General features: G+C 30.6%; 1 protein-coding gene and 1 long non-coding RNA gene across 3 annotated transcripts in view; one reads left to right on the plus strand and one right to left on the minus strand.

Annotated features, from left to right (window-relative positions):
* LOC127290747 (uncharacterized) overlaps positions 1-17034 on the plus strand; it is a 144408-nt gene extending 127374 nt beyond the window's left edge. For both annotated transcript variants that reach the window (XM_051319524.1, XM_051319532.1), the window contains 3 exons: positions 6157-6267; positions 12974-13288; positions 16206-17034. In XM_051319524.1, coding sequence (XP_051175481.1) covers positions 6157-6257 — 101 coding nt within the window. In that variant the 3' untranslated portion in view covers positions 6258-6267; positions 12974-13288; positions 16206-17034. The remainder of the gene's footprint in view (positions 1-6156; positions 6268-12973; positions 13289-16205) is intronic.
* Positions 17035-22454: 5420 nt separating this feature from the next.
* On the minus strand, positions 22455-23252 carry LOC127288828 (uncharacterized). Its single transcript, XR_007844092.1, has 2 exons — positions 22949-23252; positions 22455-22620 (listed from the first exon to the last, which is right to left on the minus strand). It is a non-coding gene; the product is annotated as an uncharacterized LOC127288828 (long non-coding RNA).
* Between the last annotated feature and the right edge of the window lie 1608 nt (positions 23253-24860).

Genomic DNA, 24860 nt, shown 5'->3' on the forward strand with positions numbered 1-24860 from the left:
ATTTCATACTGTGTAATTTATGATAATGTAGAATTTTTCATAGTGGATAATTTATTAACATAATCAGCTGCTTTTATGCAAAATAGATTGGCGCTATTGCCACACTACTACTACACACAAGTGAAAATGATCCTTTTTGTTTGTCAGATGTCGACAGATATGTTGTATACACTACAGAATAATAAAATTCATCCTGTAAAATAGAACAGGAAATTAAATTTATGCTAAAGATTCATAAAAAAAAGTTGTCTTTGAAAAAGTGGGAAAAAAGTTTAGAAACACAGGATAATGTAATTATTTCATGAGTAATTTAAACTTTTGTTTTTTAGATATGTATTACACTATTTTTGCAGTAGTTGGGAATATTTCGTCACTTATTGATGAGCTGCATGAATTTCTTATAAAACCTCACTTGCAAAATTTAGGTTTTTCTTGTACAGTTCCCGACTTCATTCTGAACATTCTTTAATTAATAATGAAAGTTCTTCACTACCTCAGAAACTTGACATCGTATCCTGGATTCCGAAAATAATACCCGGCTTTTTCTAGACAATTTCTAATTTATTAAAAGCTAAATATTTTTAAAGCATTTACAATTTTTTAATTTTTATTAAATTAATAACTTTTTTAATCTTTAATTATATAGTTCAATATTCCTTTTTCACAAATTTGTTTTAATGAACACTAAATAATTTTTTTTTAATTAAGACACAAACAACTAAATTAAAAATGAATTGTAAAAATTATTTTGTGAAATTTCCTGCCATAAATTGGAGCATACTTTTACACTTCTGATTCGCTCACAATAAATTATGAAGTGTCAAAAAGTGCTGTCGATGATCCTTTTCAAAGGATTCAAACAATACTTCAATGATCCACTTCCCATTCGTAACAACTGTCATTTGTGGTTCTTTGTTTACATCCCAAACGAATGAGTAGTATGCTGTGAAGTTTACTAATTAACATTGATTAATTATTCACTATATAAATTATTATTTTACTCATAATCGCAAATTTTAATAATATACGAACTTTGTTAATGTATTATTTCTGTATTAATGAAAACAACGCTTTAAGGATTTCAAAAACTATCATCATAATATAAAATTGAGGTACTTAATATCTATATATAATAAATCAATAACCCCATAAATTATTTTTGTTGCACACGTAGATTTACTCTTTCATATGAATGAGTATAAGAATAAAAATATTTGACACAATATAGAATAAAATTTCAATAAGAAAATAATGTGTTTTGGACACTTCTTGATACATACATGACCCAGTGTACGGAACACATTTCTCATCTCGAAATAAGACGATGCCACATTTTCATTTGATATATGGAAGAGAGATCTCGGTGCACAACGGAAAAGGATAAGGCGACGAAATATAGTTTTCCTCTTATCGGATAATACGCTTCCACGAATCGAACGAAAATTTTAGAAACTGCGGAGCCAGATTCGACGTTATTCGGTCACTCTTTTTCTTTCCTTCTCTCAATTGTAGAGGACAAAAAACCGATCGACTATTGCCTGGTTATATGGTTAGAGCACTGAACTCGTGATTAGCTTTTCGACTTTTAACTTCACTCGCAGTTCAATTTTTACATTTTGTACAATGTATTTTTCTCAATTCTTTCTCTATTTGAAAAGTATTTTACACATTTTTTATGTATCAAATATAAATAAAAATCGATTTCAAGATTTTTAGTTTCTTTTTTAGATATTTTTGTTCTTTACATTTCGATTGTACTCCTTTTTTTGAAACTAGAATGTATGTTACGCTGAACAAATCTAGTTTCAATCAGTCACATTTACCCATTATTTGTATTTTGCTTTTTGTAGTCAGTTTAGAGTTCTAATTGGACCATCAGGGTCTTTTAAAGTTTCGGTGAAACATAATTTATTTTTCCGTCTGACCTAGACAACGAGACAATCGAAGAAGAACGCGAGGAGTTTTTAAAGCTTAGTCAGGAGGAAGCTGAGTGTCTTCAGAGGATCGAAGAGGAGATCGCCAAGATGATAAAGTCGTGCGAAGTTCAGAAGAATGTCAATATGACTATTAAGGACGGACTTAAGACTCTTCCGGATCTTATCAGTGAGGCGAAGACAAAGCATGCAGGTCATGGGTGCAAGGCCTACAAGAAAGGGAAATCTGATCAAAATCAGAAGGGACTTCAATAAGAAGTCATTCACGGCGAAGGACATCAAAGCGGTTGGAAGCATGAGGAAGGTGTAGACCATGGATCGACAAGTCACACTGGAGATCTGCGACCTGGATTGACTTACCCAGGAAGAAGAGGTCCAACGGAAATGCTCCAAAAGCCAGTAAGCAGGATGATGACGGTCCTTGAACCCAACCGACAAGGAATAAAGCTCGCAGTTGTAGTCACCGACCCAGAGGAAGCGGACAGGCTGGAGAAATTGGGACGCATAAAAATTGGCTTTATGTATTGACCAATAAAATGAAGGGTGATTGTCATTAGGAGCCACCGGTGCCTGGCGTACAGACACATAGGGAGTGTTTATCAGACAGCGGACACATCAACTGTGTGCTTCAACTGCTGTGAAGTTGATCATAAGTTTGCTAACTGCAGTAGAATCCCAAGCTGCTTCTCATGTAGAGAAAAGTTTGGTGATAAGCCGAACATCAGCCATTTCGCAAGCAATGAAGGATGTGAAATCTTTAGCACAGCCCTTGAGAAGACTAAGAAGACTCTCGCACGAACGAAAAATAAATAGGCCAAAAATATCGACAAAGGTCGCGAATGCGGGAATCCCAGGTACCTTTACCTACGAAGTTTGAAGCCTGACGGTAGTTGCATTTTATTTTAATGTTCTTATTATTTACGGTATGAAACACATAATGAAACTGACAAGAAGTATTGAAGACAGGAATAAAATTTCGATACAGTCCAATTATAAATCGGATACAAATCTAACATAATATAAATCATATTCATCCGCAATTCCATTCGACATGAATGAATCTTTGAAAACTTGATCTATCATAAGTCTTTCTCCGTCAGAATTGCATGACATTGTGAATAAAAAGATTCGTTAAATATTTTCACAACTCACACAAAGTTTCTTTCTCTCACAACTACATACAACTTTTTACAATAATCCTAAATTGTGTTTTTTTTGCTTTGACTTTTAATCTACCAGAATGAGGAGGGGGAAGCGAGGACATGTTCTGTTAAAGGGAACATTGAGAGCATCAGAAGTAGAGTCGTGATAACGTAGATTAGAATACATGTCTTTGCTTCAACAAAGCTGCTGAGCTCTTTTCGTTTTATCTCGTTTTATCTCCGGTTTCTCTCTTTCGCCTCTGACCCGACTCATGATCTCTAGGTATACATATTCGACGCACGATAAAACCGTGGGCTTGGCCACGTAATGCTAGTATGAAAATGAGGACGAACCTCGTTGAAACGAGTTGCAACCCCGAGAACCGTTATCATCCTTCCTCTCAGTTTTTTTCGGCCATTTGCAAGCTTTATTGTAGTTTCGACGTGACATTCTTGCTATAACTGGTACGCTAATGCATTCTGTCCTCAGATCTACAGCAATATACACAGCACCAAAAAAAGAAAAACAATATCTGCTTTCGAATTTTCATACACCTTATAATACACCAAAAAAAAATTTATATATTCTCCAGAAAAGAATCCAACGTTTCGATGAAAATATTACTTTTGCAAAAAGAAATCTTCGCATTTTACAGTTTTATTATCGACGAAGTGACTTTTTTAAATTTTCTTTCAATTTAAAGTTGCTCTTGTTACGTCCGTAAAATCATTACTCAATTTTTTTTAAATAAAATATTTATTCTTCTATCTTTTTAGATAATTTTCAATTAGAAATTAATATTTATTGCGAAAATTTGCCTCGTTCAAGGCAATTAGGAAAATTATTATCCGAGATTTAGGGTCCAATCTCAAACCAACAATTTGAGGTTTCTTCCATGCTAAGTCTTACGAGATGAAGGGCTTAGTGCCTATGGCTATTATCCACTATTCATGAATCAGTGTTAACATTTTTACTAATTCTGAAAGTTAATGGATTTTCCTGCATTATTTATAAAGCAATAAGCTTCATTTTGTACAACAAAAAAAGAGAATGCTTTACCAAACAAACAAACGGATTTAAAAATAAAACTTGATTCTTTCCCCTTATATTATACGATTCATTAAAAGACTTTTGAAATTCATAAGCTCTTCGTGATTATTATTTTTGTAGAATATTTCATTGCAGTTTTTTTTAAAACGAAAGATTTAATTGCATCCAACCGCATTTAATAATTCAAGGAATGATACTCGAATAAATGTACAGTAACAGGTGCAGTGAAATATGACGATATATGGAAATTTTATGGATCGCATAACAAATTCTATTATCTAAATGCTTTGAGAAATGTTTTAATTTTATTTTGATAAATTTGCACATGTATTCTTTTCCTTATACAATGGAAAAAAATTAATTAATAATGGTAAAATCTTTGTATGTGAGTGTGCGTAAAAATTCTTTATACGATGAAATTTTTTTTTTAAATCTTTCACCTTGTGATTTTTTGTTGATTTTGAATTTTTCTATAATTTACATCGGAAATAAATATTCAAAAGATCATGAAAAATTCATGTGTAACGTTTGGGAAGATATGAATATTTTAGAAATTAAAGTTTTACTAAGCGGTTTCTCACTTTAAAGTTCTAAAAAATGAATGTAGAATATTTTTTAAGAAAGATTTTAAATGCTTTAATATTTTAAAATAAAAATAATATGTTAAGTTATAATTGAGCTATATAAGGTTAGATCAAAAAAGGATTAGGATAAATGAATTTGGTAATGGTCTTTTTTATTCTTTAGTTTAGTTTTCTACTGTTTTTATAAAATTTGATTTTGTTTATTTGTCTGTTTTATCTATGAAATTTTTTTTCGTTTTTCTTGTTTGTTCTGTTTAATACTTTTTTTACCAAACTGTTTTATATCTCTCCTATTATTGGCATTATTTGTTTTCCGTTTTATATTTTCTGCGTGGATTTTATATTTCTAGACTTTATTGTGTTCTTTTGTTCGACTCTGATTGGTAATGAACTTTTTTTGATATTATGTATTATATCTATATTAAATTAAATATTTGTTGTTTTAAATTCTCTATATTTTATTTAATTCATATTACCTAGCCCTTTTCATTAAAAGCCCTAGCCACAAATTCATTTATCAATTGTTTTTTTTTATTAATTAACCCTAAAAAAAGTGGACGCTGTATTTTATTTATAAATCAATTTTATTTTTTGCTTATATCAAGTTTTTTAAGAGTCTTTAAAGATGTTGAAAACGGAAGAGATCCAAAAAACACATATACCTGGACGTAGCAATTTTTTTTAGAAAAGTTGAATCCACAAAGCTCCGTTAAAACGACTATGTCTCTCTTTGAAAAATGTCCCGCTTTTTCGTTGCGACTCTGACCGATAGAAGAAATGTGCGGCTTAGGAGAAGAATTTCAGATTTCTGATCCTTAAGATTTTTCTAAAGAGAGAGAGTGAGAGAGAAGAGCTGCACTAAGAAAGCGGAAGTAGAAAAAGTGAGGATGAATTGACAAATTCCTCATCGATCTTGGAAACTAGCCAAACCTACAATTTCTAACCGAGAGTTTCAACGACAAAGAAAAAGGAACAGCTTCCAAGCAATGATCGCACGATCCTCTAGCATCTCAAAAACCCGCCCTAAGACCACTTACCTCTACTTCTTTTAATCGGAAGTGATTCTTTTCAACTTCGCGCATCTGTGATTCATTAAGAAATTATTCATCATTTCTCAACTCACCACAGTAATTTCGTGGCAGTAAATTTCTAGCATAGAAAATAATTACAAAAGTAAAATATCTCCAAAAAGAAATGAAAGTTTTTAATATATATGACAGTATGAGAATCAAAGTGTCAAAATGCGGAAACTGCTTTTTTCTCTTTTGTTTTAAAACTTGATGGAAATAGGATTTTATATTTTTATTTTTCCATTGAGGCTAATGTATAAAGTGCACACAATGATTATAGTCCAACTTCTCAGAAGTAGAACTTCCAATTTACAGACATGTCTGATTTTATTTATACAGATAGTAACTCGTGGTTTTTGCCTTTTTATGTTGCAGGAGAATTGCCAGCGGCAGTTCACGATGGAAGCGGAGTTTCACGATCCGTTCTCAATCTCTGGCTGATTCACTTGACCGTCAGCTACGTTTTCACCAGATGACAATTCTAAGGTAATCGAATTACTGAATACTTTTAGCTAAAAGGCACTTGCTAAATAAATAAGTAAAAAAATACAGATATGAAAAAATATATTAAAATTCGATTTCTGATAAATCGTCGAATGATTAAACTTCGATGATCAATAATCATAGTATTTAGTATTAATTCGATATTACATCAGGAATGACTTTGCATTTGTCACTAGATGTACGACAATTCATCAGAGATAAATGGGACAAATCGCCTCGAGTCATTATCGCGTCTCCAAGTTCATTAATTTTCATAATTATTCCAGTGATTAAATCGTCCGAAACCCCTTACTCTAAAGTTCTCGTCTCCCTCTCTCTCTCCCGATAATGTAGCCTGCGAACCGCGGAAAATCCTTCTCGGTAGTTACAACCTTTTCCAACCAAGTTTTTTATTCAACCTCCTAATCCGAGTTTCAGATGAGTTTTCAGACGAGCGCTCGAAAGCCCCATCGACTTATAAGAAGCTTGCAGAAAGTTTCCGGGCTAACGTGAAACCTACGCTGAAAAAAAGGAGACAAAAAAAACCAACCATCTGCAGGCGTCGTCACGAAATCGAGCTACAGTCCTGGATTAAAATTGAAATTCGACACGTCTTTCATTTTACAACACGATATATTTCCCTTTTTGCCATTCTGTGCATTCCATTTTATTTCGATGCAATCTACCATTGTATTTGCACATTTTACAAATATTTTTTTTTAACTTCTCCTTTAAAGTCGCTTTTAAAAATATTGTTATTTCAATTTTATTTCTCACAATTATTTCAAATTATTATTTTAAATTACTATTGAATACTTTTTTTTGACAAATTTTTTTTTAATAAGTGAAACAAAAGTACATCTGACACGATCATATTAACAAGGAAGTATATATGAAAGTAGATATGAGTTGGGCCAAAATAACATAAATTAGAGGTAACTAATAATTCACGGTTTTATCTTACCGAGTCCAATCCCCCATTGTGAAGATAATTCTGGTTGAGAAGAGCATACGCCATAGCGGAAACTATAGCTTATAGTGTATAGTAATAGTTACAGTTAATAGTAGCATATCTAGTGTATGCTTTCATTATCAGACACCATACATCATGTAGGAGAGTGAGTCGTGTGACGTTACATCCGTCCATCCCTCAATGCAAAACATTGTCCTGAAGCCTCTTCTCGTCGATGCGTTGCCATGGTGGTGAATCGTGAGAAATCTTTTTCGCGAATTCGAGACGAATCGTAAAATGAAATCCGATCTCTCGTCCCGATGGAATAAAGTCAAATTTATTCGGAAATAAACTTCGGCAAAGACTGTAAACAATTTAATCGATTGTAAATTCATGCGCATTTTTTACCTCATGCATTAATGTAACTCTTTACATTTCTTCGCACCTTCTATACAATTAAAACAGATTCTAGACATTTTTCATTATGCATCTACAAATTATGAGGAAAATTATATTCACATTTTAAATTCTTGTGCACTATTTATTTTTGTTCATATTTCTAAAAAAAACTAACAAAAAGTCAAATAAATATTTGTAATGGTATTAAAACATCTAAAATATGGTGAATGAAGGCAGTGAAAAATATAATTAATGATAGTTAACAATGATAATAATTAACAGTTTGATACGATTGCTTTTTTAATTAATAGTAATCAAGGGTAGAATTCATCAATTGTTAATTTCAATCCAATTTTAGACAAATGAACATAGCTTTACAGTTGAAAGTACAAGCAATTGCAAAAAAAAATTTTTTTTCCTCTGATGTAAAAGTAATTTAGACAGATACAACTGTCTTTCTACAACATGTGATCCAAAGGAATGCCTTCGCAAAATAAATTGTTTCAAAATGACTAAACAAAAACGAACTATATATTTTGTTCACGAGAGTGACGATTCGTAAAATAATTAAATGGAAAATTTTAAAACAAGTAAATTTATGTTAAATAAAATATAAAACTTTAAACAAAAAGAAAATAAATTTAAAAAAACATATATATAAATAGAATATCAATCCATGATGGGAATAAATGTATGTAGCTTTATCTCAACAAAAAAACAATTCACCAAAAAGGATTTAATATCAGAATTCTAAACGAATGTAGTTGTTAGAACCAAATGTTTGGTATAGTTAAATTACATAATTTGTTCAGCGTACAAATAAAAGTTTTATGAATATAAAAAATAGTTTTTTATGATTTTTTTAGGACAAAGGTAAAAGGATACAGGATCCGTTAATTTACACTATCATTAATGAAACCAAATTCTTAAAAAATATAATTATTCCCTAATCTAATTCCTCAATTTAACAATGGTAATCCTTTTCTGAATTGACAACAATAATCCTTTTTCTTTCGAATATTCAAATTATTTCTTGTTTTGTTTTCCTTTTTTCTATTTGATTTATTGATTACACTCAAATTATTTTTTCATTAAAACGAAAATCGATCTGATTAACCGATTCGTGGTCTCACCTCAAAACTCACGAAACTAATTGTCTCTATATTTCCCTGTCGATCTGTTTTATTGTACGACAATTTAGTGGGGAAAAATCCACGTTGATGGTTTTATGAGCTTGTTACTAAGTTGATCTTTTTTGCCAACTTGCAATTTGCAAAAGGTTCAAGTGTAAATTCACTTTTAGTGAAATGAATAGTAAAAATACTTATTCTGTTTATAAAAATAGTGCTTGCAATAAGCTTAAAATTGCCTTGAATTATTTTTATATTACATTTTAGTTATCCAATCAAACCTCAAGTTATTTGGAAATCACTCTTGAATAATTAAAATTGATGTTGACAAATGGCTATTGAAAGCAAGGGAATGAGTCACTCTTTCCACAAACATTCGCCTCTATTGCACTTGGCACGACTGTCAGACCTCAATGTTATTAATTTCACGGATAGACACTTGTGATGTGACAAACCAGGAATATCTGTTAGAATTTCTGATAGGTAACGTTATATAATTGTCTTTTGTCAAAATACAATCTTGATATCTGGTAACTTTGTATTCAATATATTCATTACCACATTAATTATAATTCAATTTAAGATATTTTTTTAATATAGTATTTATATACATTGTCTCCTTTAAAATGTGGATCAATTATTATTAAATTAAAATTACATCAAGAAAACTAACAACTTACAAAATTATACAATTTAAAATATTACATTATCATATAAGTTTGAAATACACAAATTCTCTCTTTTTGTTACAGAAAAAATGTTGTGTTTCATTTGACCTAGTATTAAAAGTAAAACGAATAACAATGCTATTAAGTTGTTTTTGTGTTCTGTGGTTGCATGTTTGGATGCTTTCCAAAAAGCGGGGTAAAAAAATTCTTCGCGTTATTGTTCACGTTTATGCTGTCTTTCTCAGGCTTGAAAAATATTGCGGCAATTCGTAGAATGGATAATTAATTATTATTTTTCATTGATAACAATGTGAAGAAAGAAGTATTTTATATACGTCATGTTACATTTGATAGGAGATTCATTTGTAGCAAATTTGAAACCAGACTGGTATAGTAGGCAAACGTGACATTTGAAACAAAAGATGATTCATGCAGTTTTAGTGGTTGTCCATTAAGCGGAACTCGATTCTGAAACGAATATCAAGGTTTAGTCGAGAATCGGAAACAACAGAATATATCGTGCAATAGACATTCTGAAAATAACGTCACTCTTTCACATATCAAATCATTTCCATACATTTTATGCGAATAAAACTGTCAAACTTGTCAAAACTGTAATTCAATGAAAGAAGTTAATTAAAAATTGTTTAAAACAGTAAAGCCGGTTTTTAAATCAAATTTTTTAATGGAATTTTGAAGCAGTGAACAAGGATTTTTACATTTGATAGAATTTTTTGTTATGATGAAATGTACGATAGGTAAGTTATGAAAATATGTAAAATTGTTAATAGTTCTATTAATTTTTTAACTTCAATCGTGCTCTCCTCGTGACATAGAAAAGATTATACCTCGCTCGCTCAGACTTTTTCGTTAGATCGTTCTCCGCATGGTTTCCAGGTACTTCTCGGACCTAGTGGAAGCAGCCTCACTCCCTGAATACTCCGTATTCAGTAGAGGTACTTCTCACTGAATACAAGTGTACAGAAGAGGACATAAACTGGACTATAGGTACTTCTGTGACCAGTGAACTCCTCTCAACCAGAGAACAACCTTCCGTAGGCTGTATATTGTAGAGGTACTTCTCTCAGTATATAGCTACCTAGAAAAGGTCGTACACTAGACTATAGGTACTTCTGTGTCAACTGAACATCTTTGGAACCTAGTGCCAATCATCCTCGCCTTCCTAAACTGTCTAGTCCCTTGATTGGCCAATCTGTAGCGTGCACGAAATCTAGTTTCGTTCGATGACGAAATCTGGAAGTTTAAATTCTTTTATTCAAAATTGTTTTGTATTAATCTAGTAAAATACTTTAGTCAAATGGTCCGTCTAATGTTAATAATCAAAGTTATTAAAAAGTTCATCTCTTCTTAGACATATATCTTCTATAAAAAGACAATTTCTTCCTTCCTTTTTTTTAAATAAAAAAAAAAAGAATTGAATTTGAAACCATGCCTCGCTATCTACTGCCTGTGCAAGCGGTCCATCTTTTATTTCCGATACGGAAGATACAATAATATCGAAACTCGATGACACTGCGGGCATCGCGGCTATATTTTGCAAGCCGCAGAATTTAAATATCTATTATCCGAGGCGAAAGTGCACTTCCGTATTTTTCTGCCGCGCAATGGAAATTTATTTTTGTTTCATTGCACAATTCTCACCGTTGCGACGTAAAAAACGATGTAATGCCAACAGATACTTTCGGATTTTGATTCGTGTATCATGCTTTCGTGTACATAGCAAAACAACGACGCGGACTTGGAAATTAAATTGATAATCGAATTTCAATATAGATTGCTGTGTGTACATGTGATATTGCAACACTACAAATGCATATAGTGCATATATATTTATAGGAAGATAGATATATATGTGGAAGATTGTATTCACACGTTTTGATAAACATAAACCTTCTTTCTCGCAGTAACTCTAATTGAAACATACAATTGCAGCTTAATTTCATGTTAATTAGATATACAAGTATTTACCATCTGCATAACTTAATATTTAATTATTTTTATAATCACAATAATACCTTTAATTGGAAACCTTTTAATCTATCGTGTAAAGCTAATTTCGATTTTCTATTAATTTCAACTTGTGCGATTACAGAAATGTGATGACATTTGTAAATTAATAACGAGGAATTTAATTTCAAAATAGAGTACTTAATTTTCACGACTACAAGTGATTACAAAGTGATTTTGAAATATTTTTATCCGCTCTCGAAATCCTTTGAAGAATTTTACGATTTTAAAAAATGTATATTTAAAAACTATGCAAAACATATACAAGATTTTTAACAAAAAAAATTACAATAAAAAACAAAATACTCTATCATAAATTTACCCCTGGACATGAAATTAGCGAAAACAAGTTTAGAGTTTACGTTTATAAAAAAAAAAATAGAGAAACTAAATTTTCGGAGCAAAATATTTTTTCCCCATTTTTAAAATGAGATTATCGCGATTTCCACGTGATTTAAATCACTTTTATTGTTAGCTTTCATTATCATAAAAAGCCGAGGGAGTGTAACGCACAATGTATATTTTTACAGACGCATTTTGCATACATATAAACAAATTACTTTTCAAAATTGAACTTCAGGGGTAGAGAGGCAAGGAAGGAGGTGAAATTACTCTCTAAAATTTAAGCTGTACTTTCCAACGAAAGCTGTTTATTTTAAACGCTTTTAACGACGTGGAAGTAAAAAATGTTACCATTAACCCAGCTACATTTTAATTATAGAATAAAAAGTTTGCAATCTGATTGCAACATTTACATATATGTTTTGTTTTTGACCTTCATTATATTCTACAAGAATATCGTTACATTTGAATTTGATAAAGTTCAAAACTCAAAATCGAAATTGAAAGTATTTTCTTTTTAGTTTTTGTATTAAGTCAAATTGTGCGTTAAAGGATACACTTAAAGGCGAACCTCTATTGTCTTGTTTTATTACAGAAATTAAACAACAAAAAACAGTCGTTTTCATTCGCGTTTTATTGCAAACTGTAAAAAATCTTGTATGTTATCAAACTGTAAAATGTGCATTCAATTCTTTTTTTTGACGTTTCACTGTAACCAAAAAAGTCTTTACCCTTTAACGCCCAAAGGTTTCAATTGAAAATATTTTTGAATTCAAAAATTCATAGCTTTGTCAAAAAGTAAAATATTTTTGACATCAACGACCAACAAATTTATTTTACTTCGTAAAAAAATTTATAGTGTAATATCCTCTCAAAGAAAAAAGAATTCTTTTGATATTTTATACGAGAGGAAATGTTGTATAAAAATAAGAATTCGCTAAAAACAAATATCACTTTTTTCTGTACTTAAAAATTTAATTTCAAAATGCTAATTATAATTGGACAAAAATTGTTATTTACTATTTTACTGTTTAGTTTACTATTTAACATAAATTCTTTTCTATAATTAGTATTTTTCCTTCTTTTAAAATTAGATAAAAATTTTACGAAATTTCTAAAACCATATAAACTATGTGAGAACCTTATCTAATATGGAATTTAACTTATGTACCATTATGTCTTTGTTCCAGAAATGCGAGGAGGTATGTGATCGGGTAATTTTCATGTAACACGTGCGAGAATACATGCCACATTCGATTACTTATACCCGAACTTGAACGTAGTTGAACATCGATTATACTTATCCCGTAAATCATTTTCAAGACCCATCGTGAGTACATCATACAAGACGTTAAATTAGAATTATAAGCCCTGAAGGAAGAAAACGATAAAAAAAATGGGTATACTTTTATCATCTCTGATCATCATACTGTTTAAAACGACGAAATTATTTATTAATAATAGTATAATTACCTGAGCTCACTTCAAAATACATTACAACAATGGTACGTATAATCTGTTATATTAATATTTAATTTTTTAATTTAATATTTACAATAATAATTTGCCCTTCTGGAAAATTGAAAAGTTGATTAGAAGATTGTCTCCGATTATGGTATCTTTAAATGTCTATGAAATAATTTTCAATTCTATATACCATCACGTGGTAATTTAATTACCCCGCCCAAACACAATTTTCGTATTGACGGCGCTTTTCACTAAAGGACATCCAAAAACCAAGATGTAAGGTAAGAAGGAAAAGGAGATATGGAAAGCGAAGGATTAAGTAAAGACGTTTACGGTGCTAGGTAGGAATGCCCAAGTGCAAATTGGCTTCCCAGCGTCGAAATACAGTGGCAAAAGTTTCTGCAGGTTACCAGGTCCGCTTGGAAACACTTGGGAGTAGGGAAGGAAGCGCTTCAAGCGTTTTTAATGTCAGCAGTGGAAGAAATTTGATTCCTTCTGACCTAGACAACGACACAATCGAAGAAGAACGCGAGACCTTAGGCAGGAGGAAGCTGGCTGTCTTCAGAGGATCAAAAAGGAGATGGTTAAGATGGTAAAGTCTTGCGAAGTCCAGAAGAATGTCAACATGACTATTAAGAATGGCCTTAAGACTCTTCAGGATCTTGATCTTGCTCTAGCAGTCCTATGAGGACAGACGCCGAGGCGAAGAAGCAAGAGTAGGTACCTCTTGTCAAAAAGATTGCAAAGGTGGCGGTAGAACCGAATCCTAAGCAAACAAGTAAGTAGAGGGCGACGAGTGGATCTACAATAGTGATCCGAGTAGCAACAGGAACAACGCATGCCGACGTACTGAGCAAACTTCGAAGGGAAGTGAATCCAGACATCAACCAAAAGCAGGTCGTGGGTGCAAGGCCTACAAAAAAGGAAGAAATCCTGATAAAAATCGGAGACGACTCCAATAAGGAGGCATTCACCGCTGAGGTCATCAAAGCAGTTGGAAGCATGGGGAAGGTGCAGACCGTAGATCGACAGGTCACACTGGAGATCAGCGACTTGGATTGCCTTAACCAGGAAGAGGAGGCGTTGGCAGAAGTGCTCCAGAAGCCTAGAACCCAACTAACGAGGAACGAAGCTTAACATTGTAGTTACCGACCCAGAGGAGGCGGACAAGCTGGAGAAATTGGGACACATAAGAATTGGCTGTATGTATTGCCCAATAAAAAGAAGGGTAATGGTCGTTCGGTATCACCGGTGCCTGGCGTATGGCTACATACAAAGAGTTTGTAAAGTAGCGGACAGATCGACTGCGTGCTTCAAGTGCAGTGAAATTGATCATAAGTTTGCAAACTGCAGTAGAAGCCTTAGCTGCTTTTTATGTAGAGAAAAGTTTGGCGATAAGGCGAACATCAGCTATGTCGCAGGCAGCAAAGGATCCGGGTAATTGTTTTACATGGCGTTGAAGATTTCCCTTTAAAAGTATAATTAAACTCAACATAAAAAATCATATTTCTTTTCTTAAATAATTTTAAAAATTACAACAGTATTCTTATGGCATGCACCTATAAATGTAATAGAACCAGAGTCAATCATGAAATCAACTTTGAACCATAAAAAGTAATAATTATTATAATAATTGCAATAATGACAATGTTTCAATAAGAAAAATAATGATAAGTTAATATAGATTCATTAATTATTATAATTTGATGCGTAAAAAAGACAAAGAGAAAAAATGTGATAAGTAGAAAATTGGTTTTTTTTTACAAAGAAAATGGCTTTCTTCGAAGAAAACTTTATATCTTTTGTCGTGGAATAGAATCTTTGGTTTATCTTTTGTCTCGAATCTTTTCACGAGAAACTACGACTTAAAATTGGATGAGAGCCACGAAAAACATGCACTGAAAAAAGAAGCTTTGAGTCAAGAAAATATTGCCTGAAAGACGAATAAATTGATGTTCTAAACCTCCTTTTAAAATTTCTCTTTTTCTAAATATTCCTCTTATCATTTAATAAAGTATTACTTTAACGGATTTTATATTCATATTCACTTTTCGGATGATTTAAGAACACATTTTTCAACTGCTATAAAAAGCAGTATCTTTAAAATGCATGAGTAATAATAATTAAATGTTAAATAGCGGAATATATTATTATTAATAATTAAAGAACAAGTTATGCTGAGAAATTAAAATTTTAATAGGTATTTATTATTTATATGACTATCGAATTTAGTTTTATCTTATTCGAAACATTTGTACGTGCAAAAATATTTCTTTTCATTCGTTCAGGTCAGGATTTTAATTGTGTCACCTTTATCAGAAACGATTTCTCTCGGGATTTGAACTTTGGAATCTGATCGAATAAACTTCGTTAAGCGTTTCACGACAGAAATTTATTCAACGCAAATGAATTATTTTAAATTTACACTTAATTTTTACAATTTAAATTTTTTTTGTTTAAAGAAAATTATTTTAAGTTATTTTATTTTATTTTTTTATTTACAAATTTTTTTGATTTAATTTAAAATATTTATAAACGGATGATTATAATAATATGACGTACTTATTAAAGTGATGGACGTTAAGAATCCGTTCGAATTAATAAAATTATTAATTTAAAGTGAGTGAATAATTGACAATCATAGATTGCACTTTACTTCTAAAAGTTTCGTTTCATTCGAATTTTAAATCAATGGATTGATGTATGAATTCACTTTGAGCTTCGGTGACAAATTAGCCAGATAAAAATAAACGTCAAAGCACTCAGCTAATTCCTTTACTCACGCAAAAATTGATTCATATATATCATATTTTATTGTTAGAAAGTTAAATAAATCTGTTCATTGTACATTCAAATGTAAATGTGTATTTTTATTAAAATTAATTTAATAATTGTTAATATCTATTATAAAAATTTATTTTCTTAAGAACTAATTAAAAAATTTGTCACTTTTAGATGCGTTGACATCAAATGACTGAAAAATCGACCATTGAATATCCGAATTGGCTGAATAAATTGTTAATTAATATGAAGATTTGAGCGTCGCGTCGAGGAGAAAAGGATGAGCATCTTTCGAATACTTCCGAATATTGGAAAGAAAACCTATAGTAAATTATAATACATATAATGAAGTTGTGAAAATTTTTATTATAAATATAGAATCTTATATAAAACTATGTTTACATTATATGAATTCATTGAAGTTACAAGTTTATAATTCAAAGTAATTGTTATAGTTGATATAAATAATTTGAAAAAATTTATTTTTAATTAATTTAATAAATTGACATAAAGGATATAAATTAATATAACTAATAATATAATTAAAAATTTATCTTATTATTTGTTAAAGTTTATTACAGGTTTTCTTGATAGGTAAATATTTTTAAAAATGCAAGACGTTGTGATGTGTAAAAACGTATCATAAAGGCGAATATATTAATTAAAAAATAACATTTTATCTAATACTTGCATACAGACTATTAATCGATTACGATAAATATATATTTTTTTATGTGTACATAAATACAACGTTCCTTCTTGTTATCTTATTAATATAATATATAATGTATAATTACATAACGTAATATATATAGTATGTAAGTTTTTGAGGCGAATGAAATCATATTCACAGCACCCGAATATTCGTGATATCCTTGAGATATATCATCAGGATATCCATACATATCCAGGTGTTGTGAGAGCATTAAAAATTTATGTAACAAGAAATCTCGTAGGCATTATTAATTATTGTATCATCTAGTTAGTAAAATCTAATTAATAAGATCATGTTGTAATTATCAATTCCAAAATATTTATTAATATTCAAATAACTATAATTTTTCCAAGTTAATTAATATTTTTTTGTTTCATATACCTATTATTACTTTTTGAAATTGTAAATTCCAGATAATTTTTTTAAAAGTCATGTTTATATACCTACTACTATAATTTTTTAATTATAAAGAATACTTTAACATGTTACGGCACTTAAAATGAAACAAATTTGAAGTTCAACAACATTTATTGAAAACATATCAAGAGATTGTTTTCTTTTACAGTGTATATAAAACATAATTTAAATTTTTAAAGTAAAATATATAATGTTACGTCTTAAAATTGAGAAACAACAAAAAAATTATTATTTATTTTGTCCGCCTTGGTGATTTAGTGATAATTTAAATTCATTTACAGTGCAGAAGATTCTAAAGTAAGGGTACAGGTAAGAAAGAGAAATATGAATTAAATATGTACAAAAATTAATTTTCATGAAATTAAAAGATTTTGTATACAGCAGATTTAGGTATGTATAGTGTCATTAAAAGCTGTTGATAGAATCAATTGAAAAGGATTGAAGGAACATCAGGCATATATATATATAGTTGATCCTTTCGAAAGAATCGATTAACCTAGTGCACTTTTAAAGTTCGAAGAAGAAGAGTAAAAGTAATGCATAGAAACTGCCTACAAAAGAGCTTGGTTCCATAGAACAGGAATCGGCACAATTTCCCTCTTTCTTTTACAGGCATTCTGCTCACAAACTAGTACAAAGATTCGCATTTAAATGCAATCGACTGTCTTCAAGGTCTGTTTTCTACCGAGATGTATTGCAATATCCCATTCAATCTGTGAGAGAGTAAATTCGATTTATCGATTATGCAAATGTTCAAAGACCATCATATTTACTTACTGAAATCAACATTTTCTACTCATCCTCTTCCTCTCTTATTTTATGCTTTTATTTTCTATGGTATCGTGCTTTTTTTCTCATTATTACAATGTTAATTTATTCAAATTTCATACTATAAATAAATTTCATGACAAAAATATAATTTTAATACTAATTGTACCTTATACAATATTATGACATTATAATTAACAGTTTATGAATCATAATTGTAAAATTATTAAAGAATATTTTGATGTTCGATTAATTTGAACAAAAAAGTTTGGAGGAAGAAATATTTTAAGTTGTTTTTCTTTAAAAATTTATTTGGTAATTGCTAAAATATTTGAAAGATTTAATAAAACAGTTATCCTGTAAAAGAAAAAATTGAAAATTTATGCTTTGATGAAATACACATCGATGTTTCCATGGTCAACATATAGTTTTCCTCTTCTCTTACATTTAAAAAGGAAAAACAGGAAAGAAGCAACTGAGGCGAAGAAATTTCAGCTATTTTCAAATTTACGAGCAGGCTGATCGAACAAACGATTGGATCGAGTTTTCTAGGTCGTACCGAAAATTCTACTTGTGTAAGAGTTTACCAACATTGACACTATACTCTCTCTCTCTCTCTCTCTATACACACAGAATCTTGCATCACGATGGGAACTATCGACTAAATTACGTAGGCAAGCGGAAAAGAGATTACCCGCTTTGTAGTTTTGTAAATTGCTATTTCCCTAACACCTTTTCTTCAAGTTCAATTTCAGTTTAACATCAACTCTTTTCAGATTGATAAACAACAGAAACTACAAATATATTTTTTTATAATTATTTTATATAATAAAAGAGACTAAAACAAAATTATGAGATAAAATTACATTTATATTTACTTAATACAGATAGAATGAAATTAAAATAAAAAATAATCGATAGACGTGATTGAAACACATTAATATTCTTTCATTTCACAATTATATCGTTCATGCAGTAGTTGACTAATTAATTTTACAAAAGATTTGACGGAGTCCAAAGACAAGAACGTCCTGCCAACATTCAGACTGTCCAGATCAAAAGCATCTTCAGTCAGATCGGCATTCAGGATTACTAGTCGCAAGTCGCACCAGTACCTCGAAACATTGTCTGGGGTACTTTGAAATGTCCATCTTAGAAATCTTACATATACACTTCAGTTTATTCGAGAGAACCCCATGCGAAAGACGAAGACAGCCCGTCTCCAATCTGACAGCATAGTCAGATTAATAGTCGACCTATTATAAATAAATTCGATTCTGATTTGTCCTTTCGTTCTGTTATGAAAACTCTCGCGAGGCATTGAGGATTCTCGCCGGGTCACAAAAACATTGAGGACATCACTATCTATCATTGAAATTAGAAGTCACCAAGGAAAGAGCTTCCTGGTGTATATATTTGGATGAGAGTCCCCAATATTCAAGAACACCAGAAAGACGAAAGTGCTGTTTTGTTGATGATCTATCAAATTACTCCTGGCAGCTAATCTCCTATGGACTACTCGCATGAATCAATTTAACATTGGATAGTGCAAAGATCTGGGTTACCTAAGACTGCGTATCGATTATCGGTCGCGGGTATTATATTATTGAATATTAATTGATCTCATTAACACCGAAAAGAAAGGCCGCTGTTTAGCGACGCTTTCGAGCTTTACTCGTCAACCATTTTCTCTCATTCTCATCCTGGTGTTCGTAGTGTAAACTTGATTGTTTTTTATTATTCCATAATTAAAAGCTAATTAATTTGTGATAATAAAATTGTCCTTCATTAGGGAAAAGAAAAAGCATAAAAATATATTTTAAAAAAATTTGATCTACAAAAATATTTAATTTTCTTTGTTATTCATTGTCATGGTTTTCAAACGATGAGAAATCGAAGAGAATTTTGTTTTCTGAAAAAAGGAAGAGATTGTGAAAGATAGAATGGAATTAATAATTTATATTTGAAAACTACAGAGCCTGGATCTGAAGTTATGTTGATGATAATAGATGCAATAAAGTCGAAAACTGGAATATTTGAATATTTAAGAGAGTCTAGGGGCATCTACTGAATAGGTAAAAGAAGAGAGGGGGTAATGCACACCGAGTGGATAGAGAAAAGAAGAATTCCAGTCGGTGAGAATCGAGTAATGGTATATCGACTTCATTTGAATTCCACACGCCTCGTTCCAATATAAAAACTAAAATTAAATCTGGCCAGTTCTACTGCAGAGACTGCTATATTATTCCAAAGTAGCTGGCTTCCGACGCTGCTAAATTTATAGCGAAAAAAGGGAAAACAGCGAGATAACCGACACGCCTCTTGAATATCATTTCATATTAAATAGACTTATTATTATTATAGATAAATGTTATTTTCTAATCCTTTTTAAAATAAAACTCATATTTTTTTGAAATATCGCAAAATTCTTAAGTCAGTAAAATTAAATATTCAAATTTCATTTTAAATCATAGTGATCAATAAAATATTTATCAAAAATAAATTATGAAGTATTTTAAAAAAAATTTAGTTTATATTGAAAAGAATGTGAATAAAAATAGTTGCGGGATGTATTGAAAACGAAGAGTGATTAAATGGTCAAGCAACAAATGTTGCATGAGTGCAATATTTCTAGATAATAATTTATTTTCAAGAAGATATTTATTTCACACTCCCCTCAAGAGTTGAAATACGTTTACCGTGACTAACGTCTATTTATCCTGTTAATGCTCAATACACCTTCAGCCACACAAACAATTTTTTACTATCGTAATTGCAATTTCGCTGCTAAGATAGAGATGTTCCTTCCTTGAACTTTATTTGACGCTTTTTTTATTTCTCAACAGTATTTACTCAAAGGGAATTCAACTTTAATGAAACTGTCTAATAAAAGGGGTTTTATGTCGAGGAGTAATTTTATCGCAAAATTTTTTTTTAATTATATTTGAAATTTCCTTTTTTTAAATTCAATTGTGCCATCATTTAAGAGGTTAGGTAATGTTTTGTGAAATAGGTTATCCTTTACTCATTTGTAAGGAGCAACAAATTGTGCTTCTTTGACAGAATAATTAGCACAGTTTCATGTTTGAATTTTTACAAAAGTTGCTGCTTCCAAATTGGGACAAAACATTTTGCTGTATGGATCTTATGAGATTCGACATATTGATGAAAATGTATTGTACCTACAAACACAGAATGCCATTTTTTAAAATTGTAATTTTTGTATTTTGCTGAAGTTGAAAAAGTATTCTTTGAAAAATAAATATTTGTTAAAATATTGCCTAATCATATAAAGAAACATTTACTGCTTCCGACATCTGTATAGATCTGCAAACTTTTTCAAATTCAATTTAGTAAAAAAGCAATTTAATCTAGTTTGCAAAAACTCATTTAGTTGTTCAAAAAATTGTTGTTTAATTCAAAATAAAAGGACTGAATAAATTTTTTTCTCTTCTTATATTTTTATCTTTTCACCAAAAAAAAGTTCTCATTAAAATAGGATTCATTTTCTTTTGTAGCAAATTTTCCTCTTATACATGGGTACTAAATTATTCCGGTCTAATTAAGAGGATTTTCTCTTTTACAATTTGAGAGGAATCATTTCAAATAAAGAGATATTTATCTTATTTTAACTTACGTCAAATTAAGATAGTGTCAACTTTTTTTACGTTCTTAGAATACAATTATATGGGTTAGTTTACTCTCTTGTAGTGGTTCAGTCCTCTGATATATTAGAAGCGAGTGATGATGGTCGTGCCTATTAATCGTAGAAATTCGGAAATCGCAATTATTTAAATAATGATAAGATCGATTCTAAAGAAAACGACTCCTAATTAATTTATTGGGACTTACCGTCCATTTTACGACGACGACAATTGGTTTGATTTGTATAATTTTAAATTTTAATTATTTCACACGAAAAAGAATAGAACACAACTTGACTCTACGAACACCAGGATGAGAATGAGAGTGAAATGACTGACGAGTCAAACTCGAAAGCTTCGCTAAACAGCTTCCTCTTTTCGTTCTGTCATTGAGATCAATTACTATTTAATAATATAATACCCGCGATCGAAAATCAATACGCAGATCCCTGCACTATCCGATGTTAAATTGATTGATGCGAGAAGTACATAAGAAATTGACTGCCTGTACTAATTTGACAGATCGTCAACAAAACATCACTCGCGTCTTCCTGGTGTTCTTGACTATTCGGGACTTTCATCCAAATATAAACACCAGAAAACTCTTTCATTGGTGACTTCTAATTTCAATGATAGATAGTGATATCCTCAACGTCTTTGTAATCCAGCGAGAATCCATAATTCCTTGCGAGAGTTTTTATAACAGAACGAAAGGACAAATCAGAATCGAATTTATTTATTATTGGTCGACTATTAATCTGACGACTTTGGCAAGTTGGTTTATTAATGCGTGAATTTGATTATTTAAGGGGGGAACACCAGTTGTAACTCAAAAAATAATGCTTTTTTCAAGAATATTTTCCAAAAGAACAATGAATCTTTTTAAAGAATACTATTTATTAGTTAAAAGTACATGTAAAAAGCTGTAATTTAAAAGAAAAAAAAAATTTTTTTAACAAAAACTTTTGGAGATATGAGCCATTGAAGTGGCGTCTTAAGAAAAAAGGCGAATTGCGGTGACCAGCATTCTGCAAGTATACTTCGTCTGAAATACAAAAATGAAATTGATTTACATTTATTATAAGATTATCTAGTTCGTGATCGAAGGATTTAAAAAAAAAAAAAAATTTGACAAAATGGCGACCTGTCAAAGTCAAAAGTATGATTTTCGTTAAAAAAATACGGTCGATTTTCAGCTATATAAAAAAAAGTTTTGCATAAAAAAAAAAATCCTTCGATCACGAACTAGACTTATATGTGTAAATGAAGCACACTAAATTTTAAATAAATCGGTTTAATGGTATTCGAGTAATCGTGGTCACCGACTTGGAAAATGTCATTTTGAGAAAAACGCATTCAAAGTTTCAACTTACTTTTTTTTGTTCAGAAGAAATTTTGTTTCCAAGTTACAAAGAGTCATCGATTCTTGGACCATATAATAACTCTTCCGCAGTGGTTGCCGTTTCTAAATCATAGGAAAAGGCCATCTGTCGTTAGGGTCAGTTATGGCTGGCCACCTTGTATGAAGCCACGGGACGCGCCGATGCAGTGTTCTGTATATCTCATTTATTTTTCACCGGATCAACTTTGAAATTTACAGACACATTTCTAAATATGTGTACTTTAAGAAAATGCACAAAAAAAAAAATTGATTTTTCGAAAGTTACAACTGGTGTTCCCCCCTTAAAGAAAATGAAGTGACTATTATTAGAAAACAAGTTATAGTTACAGTATTATATAAGTTTATTTTTGCAATATGGCTAAGTAATAATATCCAGTTTGGTTGTATCCAAGTGTCCATAAAATTGAAAATGGATACTAGGATGTGATAGAAATACTAGATCTCTACGAAAAATGGTACAGGGTTAAAAAGGACGCTGGAAAGGATACAGCGAGTCAAACAAAATGAGAAGAAGTAGGCAACCAAGATCTGATAGAGAATCGAAGAGACCAATGGAGCTGTCTCGAGCGCAGCAGGCTCACAAAGTGGCTGATTGAGAGGAAACGAATTCTATATATATATATACTTGCTTCTGAAAAGATACATCCTATCGCAGAGACGGATAGACCAAAAGGTGAGCAAACTTCTCAGACTGCTATATCTCCTTCATCTCTTTTTGGCGACAGAGTCATTGAAACTTTTACTTCCATGAGTAGATTGCTTGCGTTCTCTATATCTATACCGCAATTTCCAACTTTGCTATTGAGAAGGTGCTTGCATAAATGAAAACTTTGATTCCTTATTGTTGGCTAGAAACAAGAGATTTCATTTTATTCTATGAATATATAGATCTAAAAAATCTGTGCAGTTTAGGACAACGGAAATTTTAGGTGATAAAACTTAACTTTAAAAATCAGTTAACATGTAAAAATTAACAACTTTTTTTGTTATTTGATTTCTGTTTTCAATTTCTATATAGTTGTGTGGTAGAAAATTAATTTAAAGAAATTGGGAAGACTTTTAATGTAACGCATATTATTCATATTACCACAGCAGCAGGAATTTCGTCAAACTTGATATTAGCTGGCACAGCGAACTTTGGAATATTTAGTTACGCAGCTCATGAAACTTTGTGTAGTTATTAAAATGTCCACATGTGAGGAAATATTTAACACGGAACTAAAGCGAAATTTACAGGGAATAGTTCAATCAATATTGACGTACAATATTGCAAGTAATATTCGCCTAATTAAAAAATTATGTTATCCAAAAATTTCAATTAAATTGTGGACATTATTTTAACTCTAATATTACAAAACTGGTTGGTTTTAAATATATAAATAGCAATATTTTTAAACGCCGTACATATATCTCTTATACGGAGATTATCTTTCGAACAATAAGGTTAATAACTGTACATAGTTCCATGAGTTTCGCTACTAAATACTTGGAAGTTTGCTGTGCGAGCTGTAGTCAACTTTGAGAAAATTTCCGGTTCTGTCTGGAGCAGTTCTTGTTATTCTCATTAATGAAATAATTAAATAAAATAGAACGATTATAAACGACTCAAAATAATAATCGTTAAAATAAATAATTAATTTCTATTAGTTAAAAATTGAAAATAAATATGAGATTCTAAAAAAGAAAATATTTGATAAGAAATTAACAAAACATAGGTTTTACTATGCCAATAAATTTTATCTCGTGTCACTGTAACATAGATTTGTTTTCTAATGGTTAGATTTTTAAAGTAATTTTATAATATACTAATTGAAAGATATTCGCAAGAATTTTTATTTCGAAGACACTGTATGACGTTGCAAAATTTTGCAAGTCATCGGTAA

Source organism: Leptopilina boulardi, unplaced genomic scaffold (assembly GCF_019393585.1).
Source record: "Leptopilina boulardi isolate dan_hultmark-lab unplaced genomic scaffold, ZJU_Lbou_2.1 LbouV2_123, whole genome shotgun sequence".
Lineage (NCBI taxonomy): Eukaryota > Metazoa > Arthropoda > Insecta > Hymenoptera > Figitidae > Leptopilina > Leptopilina boulardi.